General features: G+C 54.1%; 1 protein-coding gene across 2 annotated transcripts; it reads left to right on the forward strand.

Moving 5' to 3' along the window:
* Positions 1–636: 636 nt before the first annotated feature.
* Positions 637–12,157, forward strand: APOD (apolipoprotein D). Of its 2 annotated transcripts, none has more exons than XM_039489180.1 (5): positions 637–1,019; positions 5,260–5,413; positions 6,067–6,188; positions 9,900–9,985; positions 11,710–12,157. In XM_039489180.1, exons 1-5 carry the CDS (start codon positions 991–993, stop codon positions 11,943–11,945), a joined length of 627 nt encoding a protein of 208 aa, XP_039345114.1. In that variant the 5' UTR covers positions 637–990; the 3' UTR covers positions 11,946–12,157. The 2 variants fall into 2 exon arrangements, with proteins under 2 accessions (XP_039345114.1, XP_039345113.1); XM_039489179.1 differs by lacking the exon at positions 637–1,019 and adding an exon at positions 2,979–3,199.
* The last annotated feature ends 886 nt before the right edge of the window (positions 12,158–13,043 follow it).

The following is a 13,043-nucleotide window of genomic DNA, read 5'->3' on the forward strand; positions in this document are numbered from 1 at the left end:
GTCCCTGCCTGCCCTGGCCTCACGCCACTCCTGGAAGCAGCCGGCACCATGTCCCTGTGGCCTCCGGGGGGAAAGGAGGGGAGGGAGAGGGCTCCACACGCTGCCCTCACCTGTGGGTACCTACCCTGAAGCTCCCATTGGCTGCGGTTCCCCATTCCTGGCCAATGGGAGCTGCAGGGGGCGGTGCCTGCAGGTGAGGGCAGCACTCGGAGCCCTCTGTCCCCCACCCCCAGGGGCCCAGGGATGGTCTGACCCAGTATGGCCATTCTTATGTGAGATGGGATTCTGGGCTTGGGTGGTAATCCCATGGGCCAGATACAAAGCCCTGATGGGCCGGATCTGGCCTGCAGGCTGTAGTTTGCCCACCCCTGGTCTAGGACATGAGACAATAGATGGAGACAGACGAGGTGCACAAGGAAATGGTGATACAATTATCGGTCAGCATGACGGGCAATGGTCTCAGCACATCAGCAGCCAGTTATTTCAGCACAAATCCAGAGCAACTGCACTGGCCTTCTCTGGCGTAACTGAGATCACAAGCTGGCCCCTGATCTCCAGTCCGCAGCTGGGCTGGGAGCAGCTCCACCAGTGAGAGCAACATTTAAACCGCTGTTTCAATAGCGCTGTGTAGTGAGGCGGCCTGGCTCCCAGCCGCCCCAGAGAGGGATGAGCCCCTCCGGATGCCAAAGTGGGCAGAGCCGCTGGAGCCTGCGCCCGCCCCCCAGAGGTCAAAGTGCAGGACAGGACGTATAAAAGCCCAACCCCAGGGCTCAGAAGCTGCCTGGCTGCCGGAGAGGCCGGACACTGGTGCCCTAGCTCCTGCTGGGGAGACTCCTGCCGCCTGCGACCAGCCCGAGGACCGGCCATACCCGCGGAGGCCGGACGCCGACCGGACGCCGGAAGAGCCCGTAAGCCGACCGGTACGAAGGGACCCAGAGGAGCTGCCCAGCTTACCGCTCGCAGAGTACCCCGAGGAGCCCATGGTGCTCGATGCCGTGGAGGATGCTGACCAGACGCAGGTACTGCTGGGGGTGGGGGTTGGAAGTAGCCCGGAGGCCGCCGACTCTAGTCTGGCTGTGGCACCCCCAGAGCCGATGTCGGTGTGTTGCGGCCAGGATCCCCACTGACACAGCAGCAGGTCACCTGCCGCCATCAGGGCCCCGGGCTGGGATGCAGTGGAGTGGGCGAGCCTGCGTCCCCCCTGCCACCCCACGCACAGGTGACATCTCCCCCTCGCCCCGTCAGGGCCCCGGGCTGGGACGCAGTGGAGTGGGGGGGCCTGCGTCCCCCCCGCCACCCCACGCACGGGTGACATCTCCCCCTCGCCCCGTCAGGGCCCCGGGCTGGGACGCAGTGGAGTGGGGGGGCCTGCGTCCCCCCTGCCACCCCACTCCCGGGTGACATCTCCCCGTCAGGGCCCCGGGCTGGGACGCAGTGGAGTGGGGGGGCCTGCGTCCCCCCCGCCACCCCACTCACGGGTGACATCTCCCCCTCGCCCCGTCAGGGCCCCGGGCTGGGACGCAGTGGAGTGGGGGGGCCTGCGTCCCCCCCGCCACCCCACTCACGGGTGACATCTCCCCCTCGCCCCGTCAGGGCCCCGGGCTGGGACGCAGTGGAGTGGCCGGGCCTGCGTCCCCCCTGCCACCCCACTCACAGGTGACATCTCCCCCTCGCCCCGTCAGGGCCCCGGGCTGGGACGCAGTGGAGTGGGTGGGCCTGCGTCCCCCCTGCCACCCCACTCCCGGGTGACATCTCCCCCTCGCCCCGTCAGGGCCCCGGGCTGGGACGCAGTGGAGTGGGGGGGCCTGCGTCCCCCCTGCCACCCCACTCCCGGGTGACATCTCCCCCTCGCCCCGTCAGGGCCCCGGGCTGGGACGCAGTGGAGTGGGTGGGCCTGCGTCCCCCCTGCCACCCCACTCCCGGGTGACATCTCCCCGTCAGGGCCCCGGGCTGGGACGCAGTGGAGTGGGGGGGCCTGCGTCCCCCCCTGCCACCCCACTCCCGGGTGACATCTCCCCGTCAGGGCCCCGGGCTGGGACGCAGTGGAGTGGGGGCCTGCGTCCCCCGCCACCCCACGCCGGGTGACATCTCCCCTCGCCCCGTCAGGGCCCGGGCTGGGGCGCAGTGGAGTGGGGCCTGCGTCCCCCGCCACCCCACGCCGGGTGACATCTCCCCTCGCCCGTCAGGGCCCCGGGCTGGGACGCAGTGGAGTGGGGGGGCCTGCGTCCCCCCCGGCCACCCCACACCCCGGTGACATCTCCCCTCGCCCGTCAGGGCCCGGGCTGGGGCGCAGTGGAGTGGGGCCTGCGTCCCCCGCCACCCCACGCAGGTGACATCTCCCTCGCCCCGTCAGGGCCCCGGGCTGGGACGCAGTGGAGTGGGGGGGCCTGCGTACCCCCCTGCCACCCCACTCACGGGTGACATCTCCCCCTCGCCCCGTCAGGGCCCGGGCTGGGGCGCGGTGGGTGGGGGCCTGCGTCCCCTGCCACCCCACTCCCGGGTGACATCTCCCCGTCAGGGCCCCGGGCTGGGACGCAGTGGAGTGGGGGGGCCTGCGTCCCCCCCGCCACCCCACTCCCGGGTGACATCTCCCCCTCGCCCCGACGCTCAGGCCCAGGAGCCCGGGCTTGGTATTGAACTCTGTGCTCAGCCCCTGCCTGAGCCCTGAACCGTTTGTTTGCTGCCCTGCCCTGACCCCGGGCCTGGGCTTGGTATAGATCTCTCTGCTCAGCCCCTGCCCGAGGGCCTGAGCCCTGAACTGCTTGTTTCCTGCTCCACCAGGCTAACGCCCCAGCTCACCGGCCTTGTGTAGTGAGGCGGCCTGGCTCCCAGCCACCCCAGAGAGGGGCGACCCCAACAGCACACGCCACACGCTGACAGCCCCTTGCCATGCAGTTGAGCTCGAGCTACAGCTGCAAGTGCTCTGCGCAGAAACACATGGTCCCTTGTTTCCCTTCAGGGAGCCGCTGAAAGACAGAAAGTCTCTGCAGTTTTGCATCGGGTGCAGATTTAAGCCATCTGAGCTGCATTCCAAACACCAAGTGTGTCAGGGATCAGGGTGTGGCCTGTGCTAGCATTAAGTAAGGATGATCTCAGCACACTTATAAAATAAGACAGGGCAACTCGCTAGATAGCTGTTCCTGATAGCCCGGGCCTCTATTAACATGGCTGAGCACTTTGCTTCTCCTTCTCAGCAAAGGTACGTTGCCAAATTCATTGCTTGAAGGTGCATGTCGGTATAAAATGGGAGCTGCTTTCTCGTGCCCTGGGGTTCTCGCGTTCCCTGTAGATAGGGGAGCTGACACTCTATTTCAAATAGAAGGGACTGTTTTCTTAGCACCCCTGCCCTACCCCCTCCCAATATTTTTATTATTAATCCTTAACAGGACTCACCTGCATTTGCCAGGGATATTTCTTGCTGCTTTTTGCAGCACTCAGCAACTCCCAATCTAGTCCAGAAGACATCATCGATGCTGGAACTAGGGGTGCTGGGGGTGCTGCCGCCCCCGGCTTGAAGTGGTTTCCATTCTAGACAGGGTTTACAGTTTGGTTCAATGGCTCTCAGCACCCCCACTATACACATTTTTCATCTCTTCCAGGAGTGCTGGAACAAAGACAGGACGTCCCTTGTAATAAGGGGCTGTTGGCGACTCTTGTTGGTGGGGGAGAGATCAGGCTTTCCTTACAAACGTAGGGGAAATGCTTGAATGTGGGGTCTGTATTCATGCCCCTGCTTGCAATCCAAAAATGCTGTGGTTGGATTTATTTGTACTGTATATTTCGGCAGCGTGATGGGGCAGTCAGGGAAGGTTAAGGGCTGTCAGCGGGTAGAGGGTCTAGAGTTGAAGATCCAGTGAGATGCACACCCTCCAGTGCCTGGTGGAGGTGCCCAGGTGTTAAAGGGAGAAAAGGGAAATACACCAGTGCTCCTGTGGGTGCCTGCCCAGCAAGGGGACAGCTAGAGCCAGCAGGAGGGGAAACACCTGGAAACGTGGCACTGAAGAGTGGGCTTTATTCACCCATTGCTCTGTCTCTTGCACTAGCTCTCCTGTCTGCTGTCTTTGGGCCAGACACAAGCAAAGGCAAAGCCCCCTCTCCTTACAGACCCACTCTCAGGATGGGGCCATTCATTACAGCCTCTCGAAGTCATTCACTGGCACGCTCTGAGCAGGCTGTGGCGGGGTTTCTTCTCTAACCGCCAGTCGGTATTTTATGCGAAATGTTGGTGAACTTCCCCTTGGATCAGGGCACTAGCCCAGCGTTTCTCGCATGCGGCCACCAGGGGCTTTTCTTGTCGCCACAGCTTCCCGGGCTGTGATTGTGGTGGCAAAGTAGCAGCTCCTTCCCTGGTGCTCCTGGATACGGTGCCTTGGGGTTGGTTGCTGGGGCCACCATCAGGGGTTGAGCCCTGCCCCCCTCTGGAGACACTTGGGGCACAACGGAGGAGGAGCAGGCAGCTATGGGTTCCTCACCTTCCCAGGGGCCATGAGACTCAGGCTTCGGGGTTCAGCCCTGGGATCCGGCTGCGTGGCGGCAAGCCCCAGGCTCCGGGTGCATGGCTTTGGGCTCTGTCCTCTGGCCACAGGGCTTTGGGCCCAGCCCCAGCTGCCTCCCCCATCCAGTGCTTAATTTGTCCCCAAACTTGCCAGGGCTGGGTAAGTCTGCTGTGAAAAGTGATACCTGTATGTTCGTTAATATCGCTTTTCACAGCAGACTTACTAGCTAGTAATAAATACATTACAATGATTTGGACATGTACAAGTGCATATTTATTTGTTTTTCCTAAAGCCAATTAAGTATTTTAGGAAAAAGAGTGAGAGTGGCCACCCACAAGAGTTGGTGGCCTCACTCTGTGGCCACCAAATTATTTGTCCTAAGAACCCCAGCACTAGCCTGAAAGCCCAGGCTGGGAGCTGCTGAGTGCCCTCAGCGCCCCTGAATCTCACTGCTGCTCAGGGCTGTGCCGTGCCTACGCACTGGTTCCAGGTTGCTGTTCCTCTCCTCGCCATGTGCAAAGACAGGCGTGGCAGTTTGCTTCACCGGGAAGCAGTGGGTAGGGGCTCGGCCATGCCACAGGTAGGCAGAGGTCTATTGGCCGTTTGAAGACAGCCTTCACAGTGAGTGCTGGTGGTTTCTGTCCTTCCGCTCCTTTTCTTCTGACTGTGGTTCTAACCTCACCCTATCGCTAATGCGCTGTCACCTCCTGCACAGATTTGCTCCTCCAGGGGACCAGACGTTCTATGTTTTATTTCTTTTTAGGTCCGGTTCCCATTTGCACCCACACGTGACTATGCCAGGGACTTTGGCGCTGCTTTCAGTTCTGTTCAGTCTCCTCCACATCACTGAGGGGCAAACGTTCAACTGGGGGCGCTGTCTGGATCCACCGGTCCAGGAGAACTTTGATATTACCAAGGTGAGAAGAAACCTAAAATCCGGCTGGCTCAAAGCAAGTAAAGCACAGAGGATGTGTAAAGATCAGCCAGCCTGCCTGGGCGGCTGAGCAGCGGAGCAGATTTTGTGAGGCTGCAACTCACTGCTCCATGTGTTATGCCTCCCCCTGTGCCCACCCCCCAGAAGATGAGTCTAATAGCGATATCCCGCACTCTGTTACAGGGCTTTTCATCCCTAGATCTCAAAGCGCTTTACAAAGGAGATAAGTACCATATCCCCATTTTACAAATGGGGAAACTGAGGCACAAAGGTGCATTGACTTGCCCATGGTCCCACAGCAGGCTAGTGGTAGAGAACCCATGTGTCCTGACTCCCAGTCTAGCGATCTGTCCATTAGGCCGCACTGGTACAGCCTCTCCTACCTACTGAGCCTGGCTTTCTAGCTTAAATTGTAGCGACACATGCATTTAATTCTAAAGGTTGCTAGTTCTGTCCCTTCTGTGGACTAGTGCATTTCTTCGCACACAGATGTAGAAAAGTTTATTTGAACTGAGCAGAATAAGGAGAATGTTAATGAATGAACTAGACTGCTCTGTAGCCTCTTGATCACATCCATTGAACCCCTGTGAAGCTGAGGACACTAACAAGGCTTGTTCTGGGTTTTCTTTTTTTCAGTATGTTGGGAAATGGTATGAAATTGCAAAGCTGCCTGCGAGCTTTGAGAAGGGAATCTGCATCCAGGCCAATTACTCACTGAAGGAAAATGGGAAGATTAAAGTGATAAATCAAGAGCTCCGGTAGGTACATTTTTCCAGGCTTGTGTCATTGCTGCGGCAGGATCCCAGTGAGCCTTGAGTTTTCTTGCAGCTGAGCAGCGAGAATCTCTTAGACAATAGCAGCCAGTTAGTGTAATTTTTCTCCATATCTGCCACCGCAGCCTCATCTCGTGTCCAGAGGGCACCCTGCAAGGCAGAGGGGACGCTCACCTCAGGGTTTCAGTAACTCAGCTGGCAGGACAAGTTAGAGATCTGTTGTCAGAGTTAATGCATGGCCCAGCCGTGCTTTATCCTTCTCCTTGCGCTTTAGCTTGGGTCTCTGGTTTCTGTGCTGTACCCTTTGAGCACTATCATGTCTTGTCGCAGTGCAAGCCTGACCAACTAATAAGAAATACATCAATGCATACAGTGACTTGTAAAATATAATATGCTGAGTATTACTCACTTCCTGTCCTGCAGTCCTCGTCGACTTAAACCTGATGTGACTTTTCTAGTCACAGGGTGATGTTCATCCCTGTGCAGAGGCAGCACAAGGCCCTTGTACCACTTAGTGCTTAACAGGTGCCTGGGCCTTCTGCTGGCCCCTTGCTCACAGGTGAATGTCACCAAAATATCAGTTAAGGGGCCACAAACGCAATTCAAGTATATTGGTCATTTTTAGTGAAGCAAGTATTTGTAAGTCTGTTTTTGCAGTATTCACTTAGCTCTGGTAGTAATTGCTGTGTAATGTGTACCAGAAATAGCTACCCACGTAAATCAATGAACATTGTAAATAGATTGATTGTTTGCTGTATTTTACTTGTGATTTGCAAGCCCACAGAGCTCTTCTGAATTTTTGCAGAGACTGGTCTGGGTGTTTTTTTCTATAGTGCTGTCAGATAGTCTCAGCTTTCACAGGATGCTGTTGTGAGTGAATGAATGAAAGGTTCTTTGTATTCCCTGGCATGACGTGGTGGCTTTGTTCCATTGCCCGATCACAAAATTGCAGTCCATTCTTTGTGCTTGGCAGATGAGCAGTTCCCATTTTCCTCTGTATCTGCTTCGCACTGTCTCCTCTCCTCCTTTGCCAAAGAAGGGCCTGCAAACAGCAGGGTAATTCATTGAGTCCATATTAAACTGCAAGAGACGGGGAGGTTGTGATGTGACTGACGGTTGGACATTAGGAAAAACTTTTTCACTAGGAGGGCGGTGAAGCACTGGAATGGGTTACCTAGGGAGGTGGTGGAATCTCCTTCCTTAGAGGTTTTTAAGGTCAGGCTTGACAAAGCCCTGGCTGGGATGATTTAGTTGGGAATTGGTCCTGCTTTGAGCAGGGGGTGGGACTAGATACCTCCTGAGGTCCCTTCCAACCCTGATATTCTATGATTGATTCTATGACGGTCTATGTAATGACTTCACTCTGTTCAGGATCCTGAGAGCTCCAAAATAACTCGAGCTGTTCAAGGTAAAGAGCACCAGCCCTCCTGAATGCAATGGCAGATGGAGGAGGCTGCCATGAGAAGGAGCCAGGGAAGTTTTTTGCCATCTGCACAGACCCATACGTTCTCAGCATTCTCACACACTTCAACCTCTTCCAATCCTCTGCTCTTGCTGGGGCAAGGCAGCAACCATAACAGATACTTGTCATTTTCTACCATTTTGTATGTTCAAAGCACTGTACTGACACTAACAAACTAATCCTCATGATGGCCCCAGGAAGCAGGTGGGCAAGTATTATAACTTTCTCCTTTTTACAGATGGGGGAAACTGAGGCAAAGAGGTACAATGACTTGCCCAAGGCCACAGTGAGTCAGTGGCAGAACAGGGAATAGAGCTCAGGATCTCTTGTCTCCTAATCCCATGCTCATTTCTTTAGACGACATGACCTCTCCCTTCCCAGCCCCCAGAAGTGGGCAGTTCTTGTTTTAGGGGCTTTTGCTGTTGAGTGGGGATGTTGGGATGATAGTTCAGAGTCTGTAATTAAACAAATCTTACTTTATCAAACTAGGACATGTAATTAGCAAGGAGAATAATATGCTTTAATCTAAGTAGGACACGGGCAATTAGACAAGCGTGAACATGTTATATGATTTCTGGAAGCTGGGCAAGTTCTGTGGGTGTTTGGAGGAGGGATGTCAGGATCTCCTACCCTTAAACATATTATATATAATTTTGATCCCTACTGCCTGGCATTGTGTTTGTGGCGGTTACATCAACCTAGCTCTGTCAGTGTCTACTCACTACAATGTTGCTCCCGCCACTGTAAGTCACCCACTATACCAACCTAATAATTCCGCCGCAAGAGGTGTAGCGCTTCGGTCGATGTAGTTAGGTCAATGCAGTGTCAGTGCTTCCATCAGTCTGTTCTGGCTGTCAGCCCCTGCTGCTCAGGGCTGACAGTTAAATCAGTGCAAGCACTCCTGGGGAGGAAGTGTGCCGCCGACTTGCCCTGATTCTCCTTTCACTTACGCTGATCTTATGCCCTGCCTCTCCATTCAGTGGTGTTTCTCCATATTCACAGCAGTGTGAGTGAGAGGAGAGCTGGCACCCTTGTGCTGTGCCTCTTTCATCCATGCAACATGAGCGTGAAGTGGTGTCAAATCTGAATGCTCCAGACACGTAGCTTTTTACACCCTTTTTGCACAGGTATAAGCCACTACCCAAAGCACAGGGAAGTAGAGCATTGGGGGCAGGGATAGCTCAGTGGTTTGAGCATTGGCCTGCTAAACCCAGGGTTGTGAGCTCAATCCTTGAGGGAGCCATTTAGGGATCAGGGCAAAAATCTATCTGGGGATTGGTCCTGCTTTGAGCAGGGGGTTGGACTAGATGACCTCCTGAGGGTCCCTTCCAACCTGGTATTCTATGAATCAGGTCCCTGGGGGCTATTTATTATGAGTTAGCTTTGTAAGGAAACCAGGACAGGGAAATCTGAAGGATCGTGGAAAGAACAATGACAATTTCTGAATTTTAAGCAGAACTGGGCCTGCTCAGGCGTTGGGATCTCAATTCCGGAGAGAAGGAAATGATGTGTCTCAAACATTCCCTGCACAATGTGAGAACATGCGGGCTGTGCACTAGGACGGGGTGCCAAACAAGTAACACATTTCCTTCCCCAGAGGACATCTCCTGCCTAGTAGTATTATTATTATTCTATTTAATTTAATTTATTTATTTGCATTGTGATGGATCAGGGTCCGTTGTGCTAGCCACTGTACAAACGCAGAAAAAAGGGCAGTCTCTTCCCTGGTTTTTTTCTCTCTTTGTCTCCTATATGACAATTTGGGCATTTTTTATTTCTTTTCTTTATATTAATATATTGTATGCACACCATACCATGGGTGTATATTTGCAAAACACATCCTGACATTTTGCTGACACAAGCTGTTCATCCAGCAACATACAAAGCAGGAAAATACACCCAAGAGGCAGTTGGTTGTACTGGGCTAAGTGGCCCCCTGCTCTGACCCAGTAGGGCGATCCTGATGTTCCTAGATTGCCATCTCGATGGCTCCGCATGGCATAGCAGCTAGAGTGTGCTGTTACTGGACGCTGAAACATGTCATCTGAAAGTTGATTCTGTGCCTATTGGGAAGCTGCTGTTCACTGGAACGCACATTATGTGGGGTTTTACTATGGATTTTAGCCAGCGATATGTCGATTACCACCCCAGGAGAGTGACTTACTGGAAATAACTGTTTAAATGTGATTGCAAACCTGTGTCGGTAATTTCCAAACCTCTTGTTCTCCCCTTAGCTCTGATGGCACAATTAATCAAATCGAGGGGGAGGCTACCCAGGCTGACGGTGCGCTGGCCAAGCTTAGAGTCAGCTTTTACTGGGGTAAGTGTGTGTGTTTAAACTTCTTCCAGGATGAGCCTTTAACGACATTCCCTGCACTGGGCCAAATCCTGCTCCTAGGGTCTTGCTCTTGACTTCAGTAGCAACATGAATTCTGCCCAGAACTGGGTCCTGATTCTGCTTGCACACTGGTATAGATCAGTGGAGCCCCCTCGGTGTAAAACTGATTTAAATGAGAGGAGAGCCAGGCCCCATGGTAAGGCCCCCAGATGAAAAACGGTTCAGGATAAATGTTTCTGTGGTCACTAGGAAGTTGGACAATTGTTTTATTTTAATGTAATTACGTGGCTTTTTTCTTGTCTTTCACTTGTTATCATGCCATCAAGGCCCCTACCATCACCATTACATGCCCATTTCTCCTTATGCACAATACTGTTTCAGAAAGTATTCCCTTTGTCCACCCTTACTCTCCTTCCTCACTCCTTCCTGCTGCCTTGTTAGCTGTTTGATGGCTGCTCTGATGTCTCCTGTGTGCATGGAGGGGGGAGGGAGACTATTCTTATTCACAAAAAGTAATCCGGGGAAGGCCTAGTTCTGTGCTGCCGTGCACGACGTCACTCACCCACTGTGAGAATGAGACATGCTACTATTCTCCTTGGTACAAGGCAGTGGAGAAGCAGGCCTGGAGCAAGGGATGAAACCTGTAATCTGTATTCTCACGAGTACGTCCCGCTGGACCAAGTTCCACTCCATCAGACTCATGTCAACCTGACCTAACTCAAACTCCATTTAAGTCAACAATCTAAATGTAGATGAGTCTAATGGAGAGCAGAATTAGGCATGTTAGCCAGATCCTCAATGAATAAATGGTGTTACTATAACCTACGTAGAGGGGGCTCTGGCTGGCTTGGCCACTGTTCCTGGCAGCCGGGCCTGGGTGGGGGGCAGCCTGCCACTGCCTCCTCAGCCAGGCTTCCTCAGGCAGCTGCTGCGCTGCATGGAGCAGCGACCCAGAATGGCTGGCGGTGAGAAGTGTCTGGTCCCGCCTTGTCTGCTCCCTGTCTGGGCCCGCCTGCCAGAGACAAAGGCAGAGAGTGTTGGGGGACAGGCACAGTGGGAGGACAGAGCCCCTCTCCCTCCCTCCCTACAGGCCAATCTGGAGGGGCACTTGACCCTGCATTTCCCCTCCACACCCCGCGTTGCCTCTGGAAACAGCAGCTGTAATTACAGCAATAAGTGTCTTTGGCTGAACATCATGAAATAAGAACAGGAAAAGGGAATTACACTACATGGCTTTATACCAGCTGCGGGTCTGATCCAGTGACTCTAAGGGTGCAGGGTCAGGCACCAGGTGTGAGGTGTTGTGAGGTCATGTCTGGGCCTACCAATGTGACCAGTACCCCGATGTCTATTCTCAGGCACAGACACACACATCTCCCATGTGCACCAAACTCCTCTTCATCCCAACATGCGTGTGGGTTTTGTTTTTTAACTGTGGATTAGCTGTATTACACATCCAGCATAACTACTACTGAGTCTTTAGTTCAAAATTCTATTGGCTTTCTTGAATCTATCTGGTGTAACATAAAAGCCCTACATAATAACGTCCTGCCCTTTCATAGGTCACACAGCAAGTCAGTAGCAAAACTGGGAAAGAACCCAGGAGTCCTGACTTCCTGTCCCTGCTCAAACTGCTCAATATACACCAAGGACAGTCAAATGTTGGTTAATCATATTTTCTAATGATGCCCCTGCTGTTTTTCTAGCCATGCCCTCTAGCCCTTACTGGGTACTCTCCACTGACTATGAAAACTACTCCCTGGTGTATTCCTGCACTACTTTTATCTGGCTCTTCCACATTGAATATGCCTGGATTCTGTCAAGAACTCCACAGCTGCAGCCAGAAACTCTGGAACGTCTGAAGAACCTTCTCCACTCCTACAAGATTGACACTGGGAAAATTAGGCCAACTGATCAAATGAATTGTCCTCCTGAGATGTAGATCCCACTGTTTAGGAGAAGAAGTCCAGGCTAGTTATGAACTCTGTTGCTTTATTAGTGTTGATTAAAACCTCTTAATTTAGAATAACAATGTCTTTTGCTAATGGTAGCTTGTAAACACTGACTGTAATGTCTGTGTGATAGCAGCTAAGTAGTATTGGTACTCTGTCTGTGTAATCTCTCTCATGTACTTTGAGAAGCCTGAGTAAATTATACCAAAACTCTTTCCATCCTTACTGTTCTTTCAGAGTAAAATAGGCTTTGGCTGAAAGTGAACAACTGGATGAAGAGGAGAAATCTTTGAGTGCCGATTCTGAAGTTCTGCGGCCAATACAAGTTCTCAGGAATGGCTGCAGGAGGATGTAGGCCAGGGGTGGGCAAACCTTTTGGCCCAAGGGCCACATCTGGGTATGGAAATTGTATGGCGGGCCATGAATTCTCACAAAATTGGGGTTGGGGTATGGAAGGGGGTGAGGGCTCTGGCTGGGGGTGTGGGCTCCAGGTTGGGGCCAGAAATGAGGAGATCAGGGTGCAGGAGAGGGCTCCGGGCTGGGGCAGGAGGGTAGAGTGCGGAGTGGTGGGGTGAGGGCTCTGGGATGGGGCTGGGGATGAGAGTGCTCTGGATTGAGTTCAGAGGGGGATCAGGGCTGGGGCAGAGAGTTGGGGTACGGGGAGGGGGTGGCTCAGGGGTGCAGGCTCCGGGCACGGCTTACCTCAAGTTGCTCCTGGAAGCAGTGGCATGTCACTCCTATGTGGAGGCGCAGCCAGGCAGCTCTGCTGCGCTCTGCCCCATCCGCAGGCACCGCCCCTGCAGCTCCCATTGGCAGTGGTTCCCAGACAATGGGAGCTGCAAGAGTGGTGCATGGGGCAGGGGTAGCATGCGGAGCGGAGCCCCCTGACTACCCCTACACATAGGAGCCAGAGGAGGGACACGCCACTGCTTCCGGGAGCCACATGGAGCGGCCCCCAACCCTGTTTCCGAGCTGGAGCGCCGGACTGGGGCAAGCCTCAGACCCCGCTCGCCAGCAGGAGCGTGAGGGCCTGATTAAAATGGCTGGTGGGCCGGATACAGCCCACGGGCCGTAGTTTGTCCACCCCT

Source organism: Mauremys reevesii, linkage group 9, assembly GCF_016161935.1.
Source record: "Mauremys reevesii isolate NIE-2019 linkage group 9, ASM1616193v1, whole genome shotgun sequence".
NCBI classification, from domain to species: domain Eukaryota; kingdom Metazoa; phylum Chordata; order Testudines; family Geoemydidae; genus Mauremys; species Mauremys reevesii.

Excerpts from the sequence above, each read along its gene's own strand:
- APOD (XM_039489179.1), top strand. The coding sequence starts at position 3,165 with ATGGCTGAGCACTTTGCTTCTCCTTCTCAGCAAAG. Across the intron at positions 6,189-9,899 it reads GTGATAAATCAAGAGCTCCG|CTCTGATGGCACAATTAATC; the intron begins GTAGGTACATTT and ends TTCTCCCCTTAG. Across the intron at positions 9,986-11,709 it reads TAGAGTCAGCTTTTACTGGG|CCATGCCCTCTAGCCCTTAC; the intron begins GTAAGTGTGTGT and ends CTGTTTTTCTAG.